At 42.9% G+C, this 23,979-nt stretch overlaps 1 protein-coding gene across 1 annotated transcript in view; it reads right to left on the bottom strand.

Annotated features, from left to right (window-relative positions):
- Positions 1 to 23,323, bottom strand: part of TMEM130 (transmembrane protein 130) — a gene marked incomplete at its 5' end in the record, with an annotated part of 101,158 nt that extends 77,835 nt beyond the window's left edge. Inside the window, 3 exons of the mRNA XM_082261088.1 lie at positions 3,592 to 3,763; positions 10,852 to 11,157; positions 23,143 to 23,323. Coding sequence (XP_082117214.1) covers positions 3,592 to 3,763; positions 10,852 to 11,157; positions 23,143 to 23,323 — 659 coding nt within the window. The remainder of the gene's footprint in view (positions 1 to 3,591; positions 3,764 to 10,851; positions 11,158 to 23,142) is intronic.
- Between the last annotated feature and the right edge of the window lie 656 nt (positions 23,324 to 23,979).

Raw genomic sequence — 23,979 nt, 5'->3', positions numbered from 1 at the left:
CCGTGTCCTGCAAACAGAGAAGTATCCCACCTGGACACGGCTCGGACAGCAATGTGTGCTTGCTGACACATAGCTGGACTTTTCATAGTCCCACCCTGTGGGGAAAGTCTTTTTTCATTTCTCGTTTACTAGGGATAAGACCTACTGTATAATCTTGTTTACTAGGGATAAGACCTACTGGATTATACAGTAGGTCTTATCCCTAGTAAACGAGAAATGAAAAAAGAAGTTCCCCACAGGATGGGACTATGAAAAGTCCAGCTATGTGTCAGCAAGCACACATTGCTGTCCGAGCCTTGTCCAGGTGGGATACCCATCACCCTCCTTTTTATTTAAGGATATGAAGCCATGTATTGTCATATAGTTGTTTTGCTCCTTTTTATCCACTTAGCTATCACCTGAGGATGGGCAGCTGCTGTAGGCAAAGCGCCTACTCCTGGGTTTAGGGTGCGTGCATGCGTACCCCCCGCCTGGGTCCCATTGTAATTGTACACAGTGGGAGTTTGTCAGCAAGTTCCAGTCTATGATTCCTGGGCAGGACGTGCTGATCAGCTGTGTACACAGCCAAGAGCTATGTGTTGACATTCAACACAGAGTTCTGTACACAGGGAATGATCTCTGTGAAACTTAGAGATCAGTTGGTAAAAGTAGCACACTTTACACGCGTTACACATAGTTAGACACACATTTACCCCTTGTTCGCCCCAGATGTTAACCCCTTCCCAGCCAGTATTACTGTATTAGTGTCACTGGTGATGCCAGTGGCAGTTAGTCAGTTCCCTCCCAGCATCAGTTAATGTCAGATTGTGTCAGTTAGCGTCAGTTAGTTCGCTATCACCGTCCCATTATATGTTGATCGCTGCCATCACTAGTATAAAAAAATAAAAATTTCAGTATATATACCATAGTTTGTAGACACTATAACTTTCACTCAAATCAATCAATATACATTTATTGGGATTTTCTTTATCAAAAACATGTAGCAGAATACATTTTGGCCACAATTTATAAACAATTTTTTTAAATTAAATATTATTTTATTGTATATATTTTGTACCAGAAAGTAAAAATATATATATTTTTTTTAAAGTTTTCTAGTTTTTTTTTTTGTTCATATCGCAAAAAGAAAAAAAATCCAGTGGTGATCAAATACAACCAAAAGAAAGCTCCATTTGTGTGAAAAAAATATATAAATCTCATTTTGGGTACAGTGTTGCATGGCCGTGCAATCGGCAGTTAAAGTAGCACAGTGCTGAATAGCAAAAAAAATGGCCTGGTAATGAAGGCAGTAAAAACTTCCAGAGCTGACGTGGTTAAATCCCAATGATAGAAGAAATCACCCAATGGCTCTGATCAAAAGTTTACATACTCTGGAATGTTTGGCCTTGGTACAGACACACAAGGTAACACACAGGCTCAAAAGGCAACTAAAGGTTTATTTCCCACATATGGGGCTTTTTAAGTTGCAATTAGTGTCTATCTGTAAATAGTCATTGAGTTTGTTAGCTCTCACGTGGATGCACGGAGCAGGCTAGATACTGAATCATGGGGAGCAGAAAAGAACTGTCAAAAGAGCTGCGTAACAAGGTAATGGGACTTTTTAAAGATGGGAAAGGATATAAAAAAGATTTCCAAAGCCTTAAATATGCCAGTCAGTACTGCTCAATCACTCATTAAGAAGTGGAAAATTCAGGTATCTCTTGATACCAAGCCAAGGTGTAGTAGACCAAGAAAGATTGCAACCACAACTGCCAGAAGAATTGTTTGGGATACAAAGAAAAGCCCACAGGTAACCTCAGGAAAAATGCAGGCTACTCAAGAAGCACAATACGACTATACTTGAACAAAAATAAAATGCATGGTTAAGTTGCCAGGAAGAAGCATTTACTACCAATGCCACAAAAAAGCCTGGTTACAATATGCCTGGCAACACCCTGACACGCCTCAAGGCTTCTGGCACACTGTAATTTGGTGTGATGTGACCAAAATAGAATTTTAGTCACAATCATAAGCACTACATTTGGAGAGGGGTCAACAAGGCCTATAGCGACAAGAATACCATCCTGACTGTGAAGCATGGTGGTGACTCACTGATGTTTTGGGGGGGGTGAGCTCTAAAAGGCATGGGGAATCTTGTAAAATCTGCTAACAAAGTGAATGCCGCATGTTATCAGAAAATACTGGCAAACAATTTACAAATTTAAATTCTTCTGCACGAAAGCTGCTCTTAGGACATTCTTGGACTTGGAAAAAAAAAAGTTTAAAACAAAAGTAAAGTAAAAAAAAGGGTAATTTAATTTGTTTACTTGTTGCCATGTTTTGTTTTATGATCGTGCCATTCTGTTATGACCTACAGCTGAATATGAATCCCATAAGAAATAAATGTGTTTTGCCTGCTCACTCATGTTTTCTTGAAAAATGGTACATATTGTATATTACCAATTCTCCAAGAGTATTCAAACTTTTGAGCACAACTGTACAGTCTTTATCAAACAATTGCATAGGAATATAGAAAATGAAAGGGGAGCATTACCCAAAACAACTTGATAAAAAAAAGAATGTTATTTAGCAAGAAACATACATTCCACATTAATAATTATGCTACCAAAATGAGTATGTGCTGTAAATTGCCTCCAGCATTGCTCTCATTTCTTCTTGCTGGAGGCTGCCATTTTGCTGAAGCCCAGAGCCCCTGAATGGCAGTAAATCTTTAGGCATTCAGCAGATCTGCCTCTAGTGGCTCTGATTTTGGGCACAATGCCAAAAATGGAGAGCGACTAAGCTTGTGCAGAGCAGGGTGAGACAATGTGTTACTGGATTTTAAACAGTATAGGCACTATTTTTTTATGTTTTACATAGCTATACCTGAAAAAAGGGACCAGCCTTGAAGTCATCTGGCAGGGCTTAATTTTCTACATTCTAACTGAAAGGAGGGTGCATACCCTGCGCACCATAGGCCCTTGGTATTAAAATATAACTTGTATTCAAATTATATAAAACATCTCTGGACTGTATATATGTACAAAAAGGGAGGGTTTTGTTTATTGGTTGGCAGATGATGTTAGTGGTGATTGGTGCACACAATAATAGAGTGGTCAGGGCAGAATAGAAAAAAATTAATTTTCTATTCTGCCCTAACCAATCTACTATTGTGTGCATCAATCACCATTAACATAATCTGCCAACCGATAAACAAAACCCTCCCTTTTTTGGGAGGGAGTAAGTGGCCTTGAGAGAGGCTATGGAGCAGGGACACAGCTCTGCAATCAAATATTGGCATAGGGTATACATTAGCAGGCCAAGTGGTGGCACTGACCTGGATGGTCCTACTGCCAGCTTTTGCAAACATAGCCTATTCAAGAACATCGTATAGGTCCTATTGCAGAGTCTATTGCGGAATTTGCAAAAATATATCTGAAATGGAAACCACTACATTATAAGAATGGCTATCTAACTTAGAATTCCCTGCTAGACACCTTGACCTACTAATAAATCTTCACATCTTCTGCAAAAATGAAAGGGAAAATAGCTAAATGGTAATTTGTATACACAAACACGATATTAGTAATTTTTACAGTTTAATAACTATACCTATCTCCAAAGTTCCATGTGTAGCTGAACTCGGCTGACTTGAAGAAGTCACTTGGGTCTTGAATAGAGAACAGTAATTTCACTGTGCTGTTAGTGGCCAGGAAGGTGCCATTGGTTAAGGATGTGCCATTGGCTTGTAGCTGTAATGCTGTGAAATGTCCTACAATGTCTTCTGTGTGGGCAAAAAAAGTTTTGTTAAACTTTTGCTTGCATCAGTCGGGTACCAGTTACTTATGCAGTGTTTCACACCAGTGATGGTAGCTTTCAAAACAATTAAAGAAGACTTTGAGGAAGAGCCATTACACTAAATTATGGTATTATAGCAAGCACACTGATGAATTTCTAAAACATGATTTGAGCTGTATGAGTGGGCAATTGCTGGACCTTATCAGTGGTGGGTAGGTCTGTGGAAACTCAACTCAGTCAGGGTCCATGGAGTGGGTCCCTTAAAGCTCATGAAGACTGTGGAGGTAAGAAAGGAGCACTGTGTGTGAATAAAAGGTCTTGGAAATTCCAGCAAAAAAACAGAAAGTCCTAGAAATTTCAGCTCGTTGGATAAAATTATCATTTTATTAGTGTATAACATAAAACATAGCCAACACGTTTCAGGGGATTTAGGCTCCCACTTATTTAGGGCTGTAGCCCCGGTTCACACTTGTGCGTGTGCGGGGTTCGCATGTAATATCGGAGCGCACTGCTCCGACATTACATGCGATAGGCTGTGCGGTGCGAGTTTAGCCATACTGCAGCCGCTCCAAACACGCACAGGACCCTTTTTTCTAGCCGCATCAGGATCGGATCGCACAGCGGTTCACACTTGTGCGATCCGATCCTGTGCGAACTGCACGATCGCACTGCAATATGCGATCAAACTGGGGGTGTCGTTAAGATTACATTGACACCCCCAGCGTATCGCATATGGCAGTGTGAACTGCCGGGGGTGCGTGTGCGATGCGGGAAAAGGCTGCGAATTCGCAGCCTTCCCGCATTGCATATATGTGAACCGAGCCTTAAAGAGGAAGTAAACCCTCCTCTGCAACTTGTACCTATAGGTAAGCCTATATTAAGGCTTACCTATAGGTACTGTAAATATCTCCTAAACATGTACCGTTTAGGAGATATTTACTTTGCATGCAGCCAGTGACCGCACTTGCGCATGCGCTCTGAAGGAACGGCCGCTCGTGCCGTTCCTTCAGAGCCCCGTGCCGTTACCGTCAGCTCATGTGCGCATGTGCGGGAGTGACGTCATCGCGGCTCCTGCCAATTAGATGGTCGGATGCCGCAAACCCGGAAGAAGGGCGACAGAACATGTCGCCCATGAGACAGGTAAGCGGTCGGGACTGCGGGGCTTCGTTCTTAGGTAAGTATTTCATAATGAGCTAGTATGCGATGCATACTAGCTCATTATGTGTTTTTCTTTCAGTTTCTTTACGTTCGTTTTTAAAAAAAATAAATTCGGAGGTTTACAACTTCTTTAAGTAGATCTGTTGGTCTTAGTGTTTTTTATGACAACATTTCCAAAGCCCTGAAGACCACTTCTTTAGGGCTTTGGTAGTGTTGTAGTGTTTGTCATGCATTGTTGAGCTCCAATCCAATGTTTTATATCACACACTAAACCCCAGTTTACACTAAAACCTGCATGTGAATCGCACAGGAACCACACCATATTCACATGCGATTCATTTTGAATGGGCTCAAATCGCACTGCATCACACCAAAGATGTGCAAGCACTTTTTTTTTAAACCGAACTGCAACCAGATCGTATAGCCATTGTGTGCCATGCGATCTGGTGCAGGCTAATCGCACCGCTTCTGCATTCCTTTCACTGTGTTGTTTATTTGTATTGACACTCCCAACAGATTGCATATGCAGTGCGATTGCAATGTGGTGTGGGAAAATGCAGAACTAATAAAGTGATGATTGTTCTCCAACTGGCTGGAGTTTTCAAGATTTTCTGTTTATCCAAGGAATCCCTTACCTACATAATAAATGATGTGAAATTAAAGTATACAAGATTTAAAGCGGAACTTAACTATATCTGAGTACCACAAACTAAAAATGCATTTAATACATTTTTAATATTCAAAGCAAACTAGCCCTTCTATCTATATCTCCATGCTTTTTTTTTTTTTTTTTTGAGAAATCACCTTGAACAACACCCACCAAGCATTTCTAGCCACGACCATCTTGAGTAAGGGGGGAATGATTCATTTAGCATTTATTTCCTGGAATCCATCTGCCCTTAGCTCAGGTATGCAGACAGGAGGATGTGCTTAGCTGAGAAAGCCCCTCCTCCCACTGAAAGAAAAGAAAATGCCCATGATGACTCCGGGGATGTAAGACATAATTTTGGCATAGGCCAGAAGCCAGGAAGCAACTGAAGACATGTTAAAAAAAAGGTTTAAAACAAGTAAATATAATATACCTTCCTATGTAGTTACTAAGGCTAGCAGTATTAAAATAGGTAAAGTGATTGTAAAGGCTTTTTTTTTTTTTACATAAAAAAAAAAAAAGATGTCGTACTTACTAGCTCTGTGCAATGGTATTGCACAGTGGGTCCCTTAACTCTTCTTCTGAAGTCCCTTGCCGCTCTCCACTCCTTCTTCCGAGTGCCCCTTCAGCAAGTCAACTGCTGAGGGATCACTTGTGTGGACGGGCTCTGAGGAGGGTTGTGTGCGTCCATAGATACACACAGCGTGACTCGGCCACGCCCCCAAAGATTTGACTGACAGAAGAAGGACCATACATAGAAAAAACACAGTTCCATGCACTGTCTACTGTGAATCCAAATCTTGTTTAAAATTGGGAAAAGTAGGAGAAAAAAGAACCAATAATCAGATCTGAGCTAGACTGTGCAGCTGCCAGACCACATTAGATTAAAGCTGAAAGGCTAAAAATAATAAAGTCAGACAGTGCTCAGTAGCTCAGTTGTGTATGGGAACTAAAATATGTCTACTGTGGTTTATTCATCAATAAAAAAGAAGATTGTACAGTTAAAATCGTTACCCCGCTGTAGACCTGGGCATGGATGGGTCAATGTATCCACTGGCAAGGAAAATAACATGGGGAGGTGCCAGTCACCATGTCCCTGGAGATGGATCGGGCTGTAGGGTAATCCAAGCTGGGTTCAGCTAACGCAAGCCGTCAATCAAGCGGCTGGGTGGAAGCACGGTGCCCAGAAGGAAACCACGAGGAACCAACATGGAGCGCAAGTGTCCCTGTTACCGTGACAATCACTGGGGACATGGTGGCTGGCGCCTCCCATGTTATCTTCCTTGCCAGTGGATACAATGACCCATCGGTGCCCAGGTCTACAGCAGGGTAATGTTTGCAACTGTACAATCCTCTTTTTTATTGATGAATAAACCACTAGATTTTAACTGTTTATTGACTGTGGACATATTTTAGTTCCCACACACAACTGAGCTACTGAGCGCTGTCTGACCTTATTGTTGACAGCAGCAGGAGCCTATCCCCTGTGAAGAGAGAAGAGCGGGGCTGCAGTCCAGACAGTGCTGGATGAGTGAGAGGAGCGATGTGAGTGTTCCAAGTATTTTAAAGTGGTTGTAAACCTCTGACATAAAATGTGAACAAAGCATATTCCTCTATAGTGTGTAATTGTCTCAATTCGGAGCACTGAATATCAATTCTATCTGCTGCTGTGTTCCTCTGCTATCAGCATGAATCACTTCTAACAAGTGTTCCTGACACCAAGAGAAAAAAGGTGACATGAGAGGGGCCTCCACCTCCAGTTCATTGACAGACTCAGCTCTGTTCCTATGTGCTGTGTAGAGGGGGTGTTCCTTCCCTCCAATCAGCTTTCAGAGCTCTCCTCACTGAGTTCTGAAGTTTGTCATTTCAGCTCCCTGCCCCCTGCCTGTTTTCTGTAAGCTCAGACAAGCTTTATAAATTCTGGATTTTGAACAGATGTAGAGAATAGAAGAGTGTAGATAAACAGGTACAACTTATGTAGGCAGATTTGTTTCATCTCTGTATATCACCTGAGGCTAGCCACTTCACTGAGTACATGTGAGGGTATACAACCACTTTAATGCACAAAATGAGACCACAGAACCATTGTAATGTTGACTGAGAGATTTTAGTTCCGCTTGAACAGCTGGTTACTAAGCCCACACATGATGTTTAAGGACCAATAGTAAGGTGTTAGTGATGCGAGGGGTAGACCAACCCTAGACTTTTCAGAAAATGCATATTTCAGGGTTTTCACTGATCTGCGATGTAAAACACATGCGAACCAGATGTACGATGCATGTGTTTATAAAAGGACAACAGTGAAAATAGATCCTGAGAGATGCCTGAAGGCCTCTGCTCAAAAAATACCACAAGGTGTATCAACTTCTCTTCAACTCCTGAGCAATGACTGTAAGTGTCCATTCACACTGGTACGACTTGTCAGGCGACTTGGTCAGCCTGAAAAGTCGTGCAACGTCGCTCCCATAGTGTAGTACAGGAGCCGTTCTAATACGGAGTCGCTCCGACTTAGAAAAAGGGTCCTGCACTACTTCGGGGCGACCTGGAGGCGACTTGCATAGACATTCATGTTATGAAGTCCGTGCAAGTCGCGCCGAAGTCGCTCTGCACGCGACTTCACAGGTCACCCCGAAGTCGGAGCGACCTAATGTGAACGGGGGCTAAGGCTACAACAAACATGGCCCTGTCACACATGTACGTGTCATATCTGTACTATTTTCTAAGAACTACAGAAGAGAAATGCACGGGTGTTAACGGGCCCCATAGATAATCCGATCCGATTGCCTCTTGCGGAATCTGGAAGGAATTTTTTCCTCACACTGGAGCAAATTGGATCATGCTTTATTGGGGTGTTTTTTGTCTTCCTTTGGATAAACTGTGGGTATAGGATTGTGAATATGGAGGTTTTCTATTTGTGTGTGTTTTGTTTTTATTATTCGTATTTTTTTTCTGTGGGTTGAACTGGATGGATTTGTGTCTTTTTTCAACCAGATTGACTAGGTAACTATGTTATAATACATCAGGGGATCCCTGGTACCAACTAAAGCCTCGTACACATGCAACAAATTTCCGCCGACCGGTCGTCCGTCTTTTGTCCAGAGTGGTGTTTTGTTGGTTGGAATGTGCCTAGACTGCACACAAATTTTCCCGCATGACAAAATTCTACTTCAGAAGTGATGTCATGTGTTGGATTGCTTTCTTTGTGTTTTTTCTTCTCTGAGCATGCCTAGTCTTGCTCATAAGATTTTTCCCTGTCGAAATCAGTACTGACTGCACGAAAATCGGACGTGTTTTGACGGTGGACAAAAAGTTTATAGCCTGCACACCAGGATTTTTTCGGCCGAAAAGTCGGAGTCGGTTGTCAGAAGCATCATACTAACAAGCCGAAAATCGGCAGATCGGTCGTCGGACGAAAATTCCCGGCCGAATTTCGACACGTGTGTATGAGGCTTTAGTTTGGTACTTGCTCTAATAACTAGATGATGATCTAACCTTAGTTATTTTTTGAATGCTATAGCTTTTAACCGGTTGCCGACCGCCGCACGACTATATACTGCGGCGGTCAGCCCCGGCCAGGCAGAGTGACGTATCGGTACGTCACTCGCCTGTCACTGACTTGCGAGCCTATCGCGGGCGGGCGCGCGCCCGCCGAGGTGCGCGCCCGCCGCGGCTCGTTCACAGGCAAGTCAGTGCGTGTGACCGGCGGACTCGATGTCCGCCAGTCACACTGCGATCGCTCCTGTGAAGGGAGAAAGACAGAGCAGCTTGTGTAAACAAGCTGCCTGTCAGTTCTCCCTGTGTAAAAGTGAAGATCTGTCCGTTCTACTATGTAGAACGGTGGATCTTTGCTTTTACACCAATAGGAATGTCCCTACACAGTTAGAATCACGCCCCTAGGACACACTTAACCCCTCCCTGTCCAATAAAGTTAACCCCTTCCCTGCCAGTGTCATTTTTGCAGTAACAGTGCATATGTATAGCACTGATTACTGCAGTAATGTCACTGGTAACCCCAAAAGTGTCAAAAATGTCAGTCAAGGGTCCGATCTGTCCGCCGCAATGTCGCAGTACCGAAAAAAAAATCGCAGATCGCCGCCATTACGCGTTAAAAAAAAAAACACCAAAAATGACAAAAATCTTTCCCTTTGTTAGTAAACGCGATAACTTTTGCGCAAACCAATCAAAATACGCTTTTTGCGATTTTTTTTACCAAACATAGGTAGCATAAAACAAATTGGCCGAAAAATGTTAAAAAATTTTGATTTTTACTTTTTTTTTTGGGGAATTTCATATAAAAAAATGTGAAAAATATTGTTACTTTTGCAAAATTTACGCTCTTTTTTTGTTTATAGCGTGTGATCAAAAAATCGCACAGGTGATCAAATACCACCAAAAGAAAGCTCTGTTTGTGGGAAAAAAAGGACGTCAAATTCGTTTAGGTACAGCGTCGCACGACCGCGCAATTGTCCGTTAAAGTCACGCAGTAAAAAATCGCAAAAAAACCCCTGGTCCTTTAGCAGCCAAATCCTCCGGGGCTTAAGTGGTTAAGTAGTAATTTTCTCTTCTATTCCTATATACTCTACATCAGGGGTCTAGAAAAGTTTTAGTACAAGGGCCACAAACATATATCTTACAATTATTCATCAGTCGGAAAAAAAAAAAAAAAAAAAGTCAGTCAAAATGAAATATCAAAGGAAAAAAAGGAAAAAATAAAAACCTCAGTAAACAGAAATTTTGATCAAACTTGAGCCCACCACTTACATCAGAGTTCCCATCAAAGCCTGCCTTACATCAGAGTGCCCCTCACATCAAAATTCCACTTACAACAGATTCCCCTCTTAGATTATGGTTCCCCCCCCCCCTTTTAGATTGTAAGCTCTAACGATTAAGGCCCTCTAAATTCTTCTGTATTGAACTGTATTTAAACTGTGCTGTCTGCCCTCACAATGCAAAGTGATGTGCAAACTGTTGGCGCTATATAATTAATATTAATAATAAGCAGGGACCCCTTACATTAAGGTCCCCATCAGTGTCCCTCTCACATCAGTGGGTCTGATAAAACCTTACAGTGGGCCACATTTGGAGAACCCTGATCTACATGGACAAAGGAAAGGAAGATACCAACAAGGAATGATCTCCCTTTAGGCACTTTTATGCATGAGGCTGGAATGGTGGCTTGATGGCAAGTGGCAACTCTAGTGCTCCTCCAGCTAGGACAGTATTGTAGAATGTTAAAATCCCTTCTTTCATAAGTCAACGGTGCTTACTTGTCACTTGGAGTTCTGTAGTGTTCCTAGTAAGTGGCTCACATGAGGGACAACTCCTCTCAGTCACCCAGACTGAAACCGGGTAAGTTCCTGGGCTATTACATTGCAACGTTAAGGCAGAACTGGTGTCATTCTCTGTGCAGTGGCTGAGCAGTAGTGGAGAGTACATCCAGTGGAAATGATAAAGTCTGGGGTCCACAATAACAATCATGCCATCATTCGATATCCCCAAACTGGCGTTGACAGTAACCAGGGCACCTGAGGTTATGGGACCACCTGATGTCATCTTCAGGATGTAGAATTTATCTAAAAATACAGAAAATGAGGAACTGAAACAGGACATCAGAGAGAAAGCTAATCTGCATCATCACATGGTTGAGTAACTAAAGTAGATTTTGTCGTGTATTTAAAAATAAAAGCCATAGACAGTGAGACAGTTAGAGCTCTGATCTATACACTAAAGTTAATGAAACTTTATTGTGATGTAATACACAAACAATAATGGAGGGGCCGCATGGGGAGGCTTCTGGGGGTTTAAGGGGTCCTCAGTCAACAGTCAGATTTATATGCATTCCTGGCTGCTGTAGCAAGGATTGTGTCAGTGGCAACAAAAAGGTTAATAGCAGTAGGACTTGTAACTGATACTCATTGGAAGAATGTCCCCCTTACAGTGATGGTCCAAATGCCACCCTTACAGACAGCTAGAAAAAAGGTTGGTGTCACGCTGATGGTTTTGTCACATGGCATTGTTCTGGAACTATGAAGGCACCATCAGACGGCAGTTGAGCCACTGGTAAAGGTACTAGCAATATCTAGACTGGCCTTTCTCGACCTTTTTGCTTCAGAGAAACCCCTGAAATACTTTTTAGGTCTCGGGAAACCCCTGCTAAATCCAAGTCAATGTCAGTCAGTAGGAAAAATTCCTCTTGCATTGATGGCCAGTTCAAAGAATGTCCCCTTACAGTTGTGGTCAGAATGCCACCCCTACAAATAACTAAACAGATCATTGACATCATGCCATTGAGTTTGCTAAGTAGCATTGGCCCTGGAACTATGCAAACACTATTAAAAGGGAGGATATTTAGTCACAGCTCAATGTACCACTAGCAACTTCTTGAGGAATGATAGGGTTCCATGAAAGCTTGGTTGAAAATGGCTGCCTTAGCGGAATCGTAGAATTTCACGGAACCCTTGTTAAGAATGACTACATTAGCTACTATGCACTGATGCATGACAACATACCTGCGTAACGCTACGAGAAATAGACTACCATGTACATGCAAAAATGTAAATAGGTTCCTAGAGCAGCAAAGCTCAGTTGTAATAGTGTATTCCAACGAAGCTGTCATCACAGCTTTAGTAACCCCTTCCTGCCCAGCCCCAGCGTCCAATGACCATGTGCCAACTCCTGATTATCAGTATGGGCTAAAAGCTGTTTTTGACTGTGCTGGGAGCGCACAGTGAGCCTGCTCTCAGCACAGAAAGCTTTGCTGCTCATGGATGCATATATGCAGTGTATGGGCATTGAGGTCCACCCTCTTTATAACACATCAATTATTGGTAATGGCACCCCAAATGTGACAAGCAATACACATGTAGCACCCTCCTAGGTAGGTGCTAGAGAAAGAGTATAGTTGTGAGCTCTGTCTGCTTACCAGAGGAGCTGCAGGTAAATCTATATTGCTCTCTGCCTATCAGGGTGCAGGATCTATTAGTAAGAACTTCTCATTGTGCTCAGTATGAGATTCATTCAGTCTGAAGAGTGTTTCACGCTGGTCCAATAGGGAGGCATATTGGACAGCAGGAGGAAACCTGACGAATGGGTACAGGAGGTGGTCCTGAGGGCCGGAGGAGTGGTGAAGAGGAGCTGAACCCAGAGGTCCAAAGGGAGTTGACTGAGAGGGGAGACACTGGAGACCCTGGGACTACAGTATCGTGAGTACAGGGACTCGTGTCAAGGGGCCTGGCCTGAGGGGGGCCACCCCTGCTAGCAGGACAGTCAGTGGACGGGTGTCAGGCGAAGAAGAGAGAGTGGATACTAGGGAAAGTGTCCTGAAGCTAACTAGTTGTTCACCAACTCATCTTAAGGATAAGAGGCTTAATCCACATTCATCCAAAGTGGCAGGATGAATCAACAGCCTGGCTGTTTTCCTATTGCAAAGCAGAGAAGACAGGGGTCCTCAATCACTGTGAATAGTTAAAGTTGGAGTATCCCACTATTTTCCTTCTCCTATCCCCAATTTACAATAAACCACTAAACAACCAAATACCCCTGGACTGATCATTGGAGTGTGAGCCAGGGAGAATCAAGGATAGGTAGCCCCTTGAAATGACTGGGCTTTCCTATGCATTAAGTGCAACAGTGCGCAAAAAAATGCACATATGTACGATGCCTGGTGTCATGTGTTATAGTGTAAATGGAGTCTTCAAGATTAACCTTGCACTCCCCCTCACTCCCCCACCCCCTACCCCCTCAGCTAAGTTGTCATACTCACATGCCCAGGAAATCCAGCGTTGTCTGGTGTAAGTTGCCCCTCTGTCACAGCATGCTAGATTCCATGCTGCCAGCTTCGCTTCTGACATCACCAGAGAGCCAGATGCACACCTCCCCCAGGTTCTTTGAGCTGTCCACCGATGATGTGTGGAAGCAGTGTATGAGCAGTGTGATGGAGACTGACCTTCGGCCTCTTGAGATGCAAAACATTGATATCTTGGGAGTATTTAGGTGGGGGGGAAGTTCTTCTTCCATAGCCTAGAAAGTCAGGAAATGCAGGGCCAGGGGATAAGAGGGGTGTGGTGGAGGAGATGATGCTGTTTTGCAATGAAACTGGAATATGAAGGTTCCTCTATAGCAGTGGTCTCCAAACTGCAGGCCAAGGGTCGAGTGTGGTCCTTAACTTGCCATTATCCAGCCTTTAAAGGCACTATTTCTCCCACTCATACATGTAACTATTCCTCCCACTGACACCAACATTGGTACATAATTCCTTCTATTGATACCAATGATGGGGCACTATTTCTCCCACTAATACGAGGCACTATTTCTCAAATTGATACCAGTAATTTGGACTCTTCCTCCCACAGACACACATGATTGGGCCCTGTTCCTTCCACTGATACCAAGGATGGGGCGCTATTCCTCCCACTAATACCAATGTTGTGGCATTGGTTATATCCACTGACATCGGCCATGTTTTACTTACACTGAGCAATGTTCGGCCCCCCTGCAGTTGAAAGGACACTAAACTGGCCCTTTTTTTTTAGAAATATTGGCAACCCCTGCTCTATAGACTGCAGAGTCGCTTTAGGCCTCATGCACACTAACCACTTCAGCTCCGGAAAGGTTTTACCCCCTTCCTGACTAGAGCACTGTTTTGCAATTTGGCACTGCTCTGCTTTAACTGGTAATTGCGCAGTCATGCAACGCTGTACCCAAACAAAATTTATGTCCTTTTTTTTTCCTGAAATAGAGCTTTCTTTTGGTGGCATTTGATCACCACTGGGATTTTTTTTTTTTTTTTTGCAAAATAAATGAAAAAAGCCCGAAAATTGATTTTAAAAAATGATATTTCTACTTTGTGTTATAAAAAAATCCATTAAACTCAATTTTTGTCATATATTTAGGCCACAATGTATTCATCCACATGTCTCGGGTAAAAAAAATTGGTTTGCGCAAAAGTTATAGCGTCTACAAACTATGGTACATTTACATGAATTTACGCAGCTTTTAGTCTATAACTGCCTATCTCATTTCTTGAGGTGCTAAAATGTCAGGGAAGTACAACCCCCCCCCCCCCCAATATTACCCCTTTTGAGAAAGTACACACCCCAAGGAATTAGCTGAGAGGCATGTTGAACCCACTGAATATTTCATTTTTTTGTCACAAGTGATTGATAAATGACAAACAAAAAAAATAAATAATTTTACACAAAGTTATCACTTAAATGATATACGGTATTGCTCACACATGCCACGGGTATATGTGAAATTATACCCCAAAATACATTCTGCTGCTTCTCCTGAGTATGAGAATACCCCAAGTCCCTACAGATCCTACAGATTAAAATGGTGGGTTTTGTAATTTTTTTTTTTCAAACAGTATTTGCGCAGCAATTTTACAAACGCAATTGTTTGGGGAAAAAACACTTTTTTGAATTTCAATGCACAAAAAAGCATTATATTGCCCAAATATGTAGTGAAATATAAAAGATGATCTTATTCTGAGTACATAGATACTAAACACGACATGCTTTAAAATTGCGCACGCATGGTGCAACTGCTGTTTACATATGACACGAGACTGATGCTTGCGTTCACCTTTGCGCGTGAGCACTGGGGGACAGGAGTGCTTTAATTTTTATTTTTTTTATAATTTATTTTGCCTTTTTAGATTATTTTTACACTGCGCCTTATTTTCTTTATTTTTTTTTTTTTTATCATTGTTATTGTTATCACAGGGAATGTACACATCCCCTATGATAGCAATAGGTAGTGACAGGTACTCTTTTTTGAAAAATTTTGGGTCTATTAGACTCTAGATCTCTCCTCTGCCCGAAAGCATCTGACCACATCACGATCGATGTGATAAAATGCTTTCCCAATTTCCCATTGGTGCTGTTTATATCCAGGGAAACCGAAGTCATGAAATGCTCGAAGCATCCGACTTCTTATGCCATAGGGATGATTGGAGCCGTTCTGGTCTTTGATCAGCTCTATGGTCAGCTTGTGGAACCATCGGCTGCATTCTCGGGTTCCCCAGTGGGACAGGAGAGCCCAAGAAAACCATGGAGGGTGGGGGGAGGGGGATTGTCCCCTCCCACTGCTTGCAAAAGCAGTCTAGTGGCTAATTAGCCGCTAGGATTGCTTTTACATGAAAGTCGACCACCGGCTGAAAAAAAAAAAACTATACCAAGATTATGTCTAAACCTGTAGGCATCATTCTGGTGTAACCACTTAAAGTCCAGCAACATAGCAGTATGTTGCTGGTCCTTGTTGGGCATTGACAGGGAGATTTGCGGCACATATTTACACGCATGCACAAACCAGCAACTGCCCAGGCTAAATTACATGGTTGTGGACCAGGGAATGTGCAAAGGCGAATGCACACACTCACGAACGCACGTGTGTGTACGCCTGATGGCGCCAGGTGGGCTATTTAAACTGGCTGCAGTATGGACTTGTTGCTGTTTGGTCTGCAGCTTCTGGTGTTACTTCTGTTTTCTGTGCTGACCTCTGATTCTGATCCAGCTTTCTCCTGACTAACGTTGTTCTGCTTAATACCCCGACCTTGGCTCATTATTGGATTCTTATTCTGCCTCCTGTTTTACCTATCTGCTTGAGCGTTACCTACCTGGCTCGTCTGACTCTGTATCTGCACCTCAAGTCTGCTTCAGCTGTTTCTTCGGTCTGCCAAGCTCCGTGCCAGATTACCCTCCATCGGCCAGCCTGCTGCAAATTCTCCTGCTGATTGCTACTACACGGATTACTCGACTGATTGCAGGCGCTCCTACGCGCTCCTACGAGAGGCCCTACTCTGCACGTCAGGCTCACTGACCAGGTATGTGACAGGCATATATTGTAATGTTCTTTTTTTCATGCAGCCTGTGGGCTGAACAAAAAAGGAGAAACTCACAGATTCTTCCATTAACATTGACTGATTGGTGGTATTCCCACCATTAGAATACTGCCCTGCATCCACCCACTTCTAACGGTGGGCACACATGTACTGTTCTTTTTTTTCATTCAGCCCACGGGCTGAACAAAAAAAAAAGAACCTCAATTCACATCGATTAATGTGGATGAAGAAATCTCTGCCAAGAAAAGTGAATAAAAATATATGCCAAAGCATAGGGTAGATCCGCCCTCTGTATCCACCCCATCCCCTATGCTTCGGCATATATGCTTTTTTTTAACTGCGGTGGTGAAATCACCTCCCACAGTGCTGGATTTACAAATTTATGTATCCTGAGAGCAAACCCTGTTGCTGTCAAAATAAACAAATCAGTGCTGCAGCTGAATGGCGTACCTGCAAAGCAATGGTTAACGATAAAACACAGTGACAGTACAGTAAAACAGTAGCATGACATACCTGCAAAGCAAACAATGGTAAAAGCGGAGTTCCATAGGCTTTTGTGTTTATTATTATGTGTCAGCAGCTACAAAAAGTGTAACTGCTGACTTTTAATAAACACATACTCACCTGTCCCACGGTCCAGTGATGCGGCTGGGGGGGAGCCTCGGTCCTCTTCGTCTTCTCCCTGTGGTGCCGACATCTCTAGTGTGGGCACCCGACTGTGACAGCTTGCAGCTTCACAGCCAGGTGTGCACTGTCCATGTGTGAGGAAGCGGGTACCTGTCAAAACTAGGTACCTGCTTCCCCCCCCCCCTGCAAAAAATGACATGCCAAATGTGTCAGGGGGTCAGGACTACTTAAAGCGGAAGTTCCACTTTTTAATTAATGATGATGGGAGGATGGTTACAGAGGACACTGAAAAAGCAACCGTGCTGAATGCTTTTTTCTCGTCAGTCTTTACACAGGAAACGGAGGGGTACACTGACCATGACTGTATGGTTAGTAGTAATACACAGGACTTGCCACTATGGCTAACAGTGGGTGAAATCAGGGAAAGGCTGAATAAACCTAACACAAACAAATCACCAGGCCCGGATGGCGTACATCCGAGAGTACTCAAGGAACTCAGTAAGGTTATATCTAGACCACTGTTCCTGATCTTTGCTGACAGTATTAGGACAGGAGATGTACCAGGGGATTGGAGGAAAGCTAACGTGATTCCTATATTCAAAAAGGGGCAGAGGCATATCCCGGGAAATTATAGGCCTGTCAGTTTGACATCGATAGTATGTAAACTTCTGGAGGGGATGATAAGGGACTATATTGTAGAATTTGTTAAAGACAACAACATCATCAGCAGTAATCAGCACGGGTTTACAAATGGGCGTTCTTTTTAAACCAATCTCTTAACATTCTACGAGGAGGTGAGCTGTGAGCTAGATAGGGGCAGACCAGTGGATGTGGTGTACTTGGATTTCGCTAAGGCGTTTGATACAGTTCCCCACAAGCGCTTAATTTATAAAATAAGGTCTGCTAGTATCGACAGCAGGGTTTGCTCTTGGATACGAAACTGGCTAAAAGGGCGTGTCCAAAGGGTGGTAATAAACAGCGCATACTCAGACTGGTCTGAGGTGGTAAGCGGGGTCCCCCAAGGCTCAGTCCTGGGACCAACCTTGTTCAATTTATTCATAAACAGCATTGAGGTCGGGATCAGTAGTTCGATATCAGTTTTTGCAGATGACACAAAATTGGGCAGAGAAATAACTGCACAGCATGAAGCAGATATCCTACAGAATGACCTGGACAAAATAACGGAGTAGGCAACGACATGGCAAATGAGGTTTAATGTGGAGAAGTGTAAGGTCTTACACTTGGGGACTAAAAACATAAAAGCACAATACACGTTAGGAGGGGAAGCCTTGGGGGAATCAAAAATGGAGAAAGATCTGGGAGTCTTGGTTGATGATAGATTAGGCAATAGCATGCAATGTCAAGCGGCAGCTGCCAAAGCCAACAGAATATTAGCATGCATAAAGAAAGGGATGTATTCCAGAGATAAGACTATAATCCTTCCACTTTATAAAACTCTGGTCCGACCGCATCTGGAGTATTCTGTCCAGTTCTGGTCTCCAGTCCTCAGGAGGGATGTGCTGGAGCTGGAGGGAGTCCAGAGAAGGGCAACTAAACTGATTAGGGGATTGGAGGACCTTAATTATGAAGAGCGTCTGCAATCGCTTGATTTATTCTCCCTGGAGAAGAGACGCCTGAGGGGGGTCATGATAGCAATTTATAAATATCTCAATGGGGATCTCAGCTTAGAAAAAAAGCTATTCAGTCGAAGGGATTGCATGAGGACTCGAGGGCATACAATGCGATTAGAGGAGAAGCGTTTTAACCTCAGGCAACGTGGGGGTTCTTTACTGTTAGGGCTACAAGATTGTGGAATTCTCTACCACAAGAGGTGGTTTCTGCGTGAAGTATGGTGGCTTTCAAAAGACTCAGACGTACATCTCAAGGATCAGAACATTCAGGGCTATGTGAGATGATTACAGCCACACACACCTACACAGGTTGAACTGGATGGACTATTGTCTTTATTCAACCTCACCTACTATGTAACTATGTAACAATAAAACGCAGTAACAATAAAACATTACAGTATAGCATAAAATACAGTAAAACAGTAGGAACAATAAAATGCAACTATTTTTTGGTTTATTTTTTTTTGTTTTTGTTTTTTTACTTTTTATGTTTTGTTTTTTTTTTTGTCTTTTTTTTAAACTTTTATTGTAACTATAAAATATTCTAGGTTAGGGTCTCTCAAAATGCAATAGCTATCTAACCTCTTTCGAGACCCTGTGTGAAAGTGTGCCCTAGACTGTGCCGTGTTGTTCCCTATACTAATACTCCACTAGTGTGTGGTAGCAACGGAAACAGTCACCGATGCAGAGACTAGGTTAGCCAGGACAGGAGGGACAAAAAAAGCGGGTGTCATGCCTATATCGGCGCTTGCTACAGAGACAGCATCTTTTTTGGGGTGTTCTTTGGGTAGGGGTACCAGGGAGGACATCCGGAAAATGACTCTCATGCAGCCGGCTCACTGCATCTTGTTTGGGAAATTGGGCCACAACACCTTCTGGATACAGAAGGGCTGTGATGATCTCTTCCTGGAATTTTAGGAAGGATCCAATTCTTCCAGATGCTTTGTACAGTACATAAGCATTGAAAAGAGCCAATTGGAATATGTGTACAGACACTTTCTTGTACTGGGCAATTAGGTACGGTCCCATCATCTGGTCATTGAAGTCCACCTCTCCCATTTTATGGTTGTAGTCCTAGACACAGAGGGGCTTCTCAACAACACCAGTCACCGTTGCAATTTGGACTGCTGTGTCTGCGTAAATGGAGGACAGAACAAAAACATTCCATTTGTCCCTCCACTTTACTGCAAGCAATTCATTGCACCTCAAGAAGGCTCTCTCCCCCTAAGTGGGGCATTTACAGGCCATTGGGGGAAGCACTGGCGATTAGATCGCACAGTGCCACAAGCGCCAATTCCTAATTGAAAGAGGTGTCTAAAAAGTAGCACGCTTGGATAGAAGTTGTCCACGTATAAATGGTACACGTTTCCAAATAAGGGTGACACGAAGTCCCAAAGAATCTTGCCACTGCTCCCTATTTAGTCTTAGCAGATGGTGGGCCCCACATTTCTATTTTTTCCCTCATAAACCATATAACTACATGTATAGCCTGTTGCTGTGTCACAGAGCTTATACATCTTGACCCCATATCTGGCACGCTTGCTGGGTAGAAACTGTTTGAACAGAAGGTGGCCAGAAAACTTAATCAGGGACTGGTCAACGCAGACATCTTGTTGGGGGATAAACAAGGCTGCAAATCTTTGTTCGAAGTGGTTTACGAGGGGCCGAATTTTGTGGAGCCGGTCATATTCAGGGTCACCCCGAGGACAACAGAGTTCATTGTCACTGAAGTGCATGAACCACAATATTTGCTCGTATCAAACCCTGGCCATGGCAGCAGAGAACACAGGCATATGATGAATTGGGTCAGTGGACCAATATGACCGCAAATCTATCTTTTTAGTAATGCCCATATTCAGGGATAGGCCCACAAAGGTTTTAAATTTGGGAACCGTTATAGGTTTCCAGCCAAACTGTATGGCAAGGGTCAAATTTGGATTTGCGGAGATAAATTGTTTAGTATACAAATTGCTTTGGTCCACAATAGATCCGTACAGATCTTCTGTGAAAACAAAAAATCAAGGGCAGTAAAATTGGCTGTTTCCAACTGAATTCAGGGTTGGCCAGTGAATGGGGAAGTACGGGCGCTGCAGAATCTGTGGGCTGCCAATCAGGATTAGCAAACGCATAAGGAAGGGCACTATGGGCTCTACAGGACTGCGTTCGAATTCTTGGTGGCTCCGGGCCACTACTTGTGCTAGCCACTGCACCAGCTTGAACTGTACTTATGGGACTCGCCACGTCACCAAGTGATACTGCAGTGTCGGTTTGTCTATGATCAAGGTGTACAATGCCACTGGTGCTCGCCAATTCACCAGAAGGTTGAGCGGCACTAGTACAGGCACTCTGCTGCATACGAGAATCATGTGTTTGTTGCACCTCAGCAACAAAAGAACGGGGTCGGGTATGCCTGACCTTAGCAGGGACCTCTACTCCATCCTCAGAGCTATCTATCAGGGTGCCGCTGCTCTCAACAGATTCGTATACTGACCCTGATTCTGATTAAATCTGACGCTATCTGGGATTGACCCTAACTGACGCTGACGCTAACTAACTGGTGGTCACCCGTGACACTAATTCAGTGATCAGAAAAAAATATCTGTACACTTTACTAGTGACATGGAGTGAAAGGGTTAACTTGGGGGTGATCAGGGGGTTAAAACTTTATCAGAAAATATGTGGTGGGACCCTGACGTTATACCAAGACTGACACTGACGCTAACTAGCTAACTAGCGTCACCCGTGACACTAATACAGTGATCACTAGCTTATCTGTATACTGTATATAGTGAGAACTGTGACATGGCAGTGAAGGAGTTAACTGGGAGTGATCAAGGGGTTAAACCCTTATTAGGGGGATATATGGCAGGTACCCTAAACCTATCTGGGACTTCCGCTGACACTAACTAGCATCACCAGTGACACTAATACAGTGATAAGTAAATTATCTGTATACTGTATATAGTGACACTGTGACAGGGAGTGAAAGGGTTAACTGGGGGGGGGGGTCTGCGGGGTGATCAGGAGGTTAAATGTGTGCCTATGTGTACTGGTGTCAGTGTAGTACTTGTGTACTCACTGTGATTCTCTCTTCTCTCACGCTGGAACTGAAAAGGGCTCCAGGAGAGGAGATTACATCATTTCATGTGCCTGTATTTACATTACACAGGCACAGGACATTCTGCAATTGGTCAGAACTGATCCCCAGGTCTAGGCCATATATCATTGGCCTGGACCTAATGACTGATCAGTTCTGAATTGAATCAGGTCACCCCAGAATGGCAGGCGTGCTCGCGCACCCCCGACTCGGGCATCATGTACCTATGCGTGATTTTGCACAGCCGGGCCGCCCTGCAGCAGTATATATGCAGTGGGCAGCCCAAAACTGTTTAGGCATTTGCTTAGCTCCCCTAAACGCCATTCTGACTGACAGGGGAAAAGCTGCATTAAAAATGTGCCTAAAGCCATGCTTTGCGCATGCGTTTAGGCGTGTCAAGCTTTTGAGCATTCATGGATTGCATTGGCCAGAATAATAATTAATTCTGGCCATTGGAATGAATGCTCATGCACTAAACGCGTATAGTGATCAGGTGCATTTACACGTGTTTAGGCACATTTGCCATTTTTTCTGCTCTTCAGCTCCATTCCAAAACATTTGAGGTGATTTTTTTTTTCTGCCTGTAAGTGCTCTCTTCTAATATGCCTTTAAACGTCTATGTGCGTGTGAACACATAGGTTAACATAGAGGTGGATTTAGAGGCATAAAAAAAGCCCCAAACGCCTGTAAAGAAGTATTTTGTTAAGCCCTGTGCACATGAGGCCTTATTATTAAATCAAAGACAGAAAAGGGTGCAGAGCAGCAGACCTGCTGCAAATCAGAACATTTTGCTCTACCATGATATAAATAGGTTCAGATCCTTGCGTAGGCCCAACTGTCATTGGTTCCTTCAATTCTGAAGATGCCAATGGACACTGCAGGTCAACTATTCTTATGAGGACAGACAGCTGAGCAGGTGGACATTAAAATGGGCAATGACTATTATTTGCCCAGCATAAGACTTTTCAATTTTAATAAAATGTATTTATTTTATTATTTTTTTAAATAGTTTTTTTTTATATAAGAGCTACACAATACCACAACATGAAAATGTAATCTAAAAAAAATCTGATGTTTATACATGAATGAATTCTGATTTATAAATGTCTGCTCTGCTATTCCATGGCCATCTATACATTTGGAAACAGTAATTTTCTTGTCTATGATTGGTATACAATGCAAGGTATAATACCCATCTATAATTATATACAATATGATGATATCTCATAGTAGGATCACTTGATCATCTGGATCCCTCTGTGTCATGTCTACATAATAAACACAGGACTTGTTCTGTGGCCTGCATTGATATACCTATATATATATATATATTGGATATACAGTAAATACATTTACTTACTTGCAGTTCCGCAGGTAAAAGCAGCAGCAATAAGAAAGAGGAGACCCGGGGCCATCGGATGCATGCCAGGGGCCATGTGAGCCCGACACAATGGGAGAGAATGGGAGATGTGAAGACGCTTTATCATATGACAGCTGATCACCTTGCCTTCCCAGAGCATGTGTACAATGAAGCAAGGCATTATACCGCCATCTAGAGGCTGACATAGGGAATTGGCACTGATCACAGAAGTACAGTAAAAAGTATCTGCATGCCTTATTTCCATCACAAATCACCCAGAAACATTATTTATCTACCAAAAACTGTTTCCCAGTGCTAAATCTTTCATTTGATTTCTAAATTGTTGCATTTGTATATTTCAGAAGCCAGTATTAAGGAATAGTAGTGGCATAGCTCCCAACTGTCCCTGAATTCCAGGGACTGTCCCTCATTCAGAACAAAGTCTCTCTGTCCCTCTTTCCTCCTCATTTGTCCCTCATTGTGGTCTAATCTATATAGTTGTATATAAAATGCACTATTTATCTATCAAAAGGTGTTTCCCAGTGCTAAACTTTTCATCCAATTTCTAAATTGCTGCATTTTTAAATTCCAAAAGCCAATATAAAGGAATAGTAGTGGTAATAAAATGCACTTGTGGGTTTAACTAATCATTTTTTGTACAATTCTCCTTAAAGGGGTACATGACAGGGGGTGTGTCCTATGCCTACTTACTTTTGCTAATAGGTGTCCCTCATTACCATGTTAGAAAGTTGGGAGGTATGGTAGTGGTAAAAAAAAGTACTTTGACCAATCATCTTTTCTGTATCAATTCTCCATGTAATGGGGATGTGGCAGGGG

The sequence above is a fragment of the Pelophylax lessonae genome, assembly GCF_965119305.1.
Source record: "Pelophylax lessonae genome assembly, chromosome: 6".
Lineage (NCBI taxonomy): Eukaryota > Metazoa > Chordata > Amphibia > Anura > Ranidae > Pelophylax > Pelophylax lessonae.
Note: the sequence above shows the minus strand (reverse complement) of the source record. Positions and strands in the feature narration are given on the sequence as shown.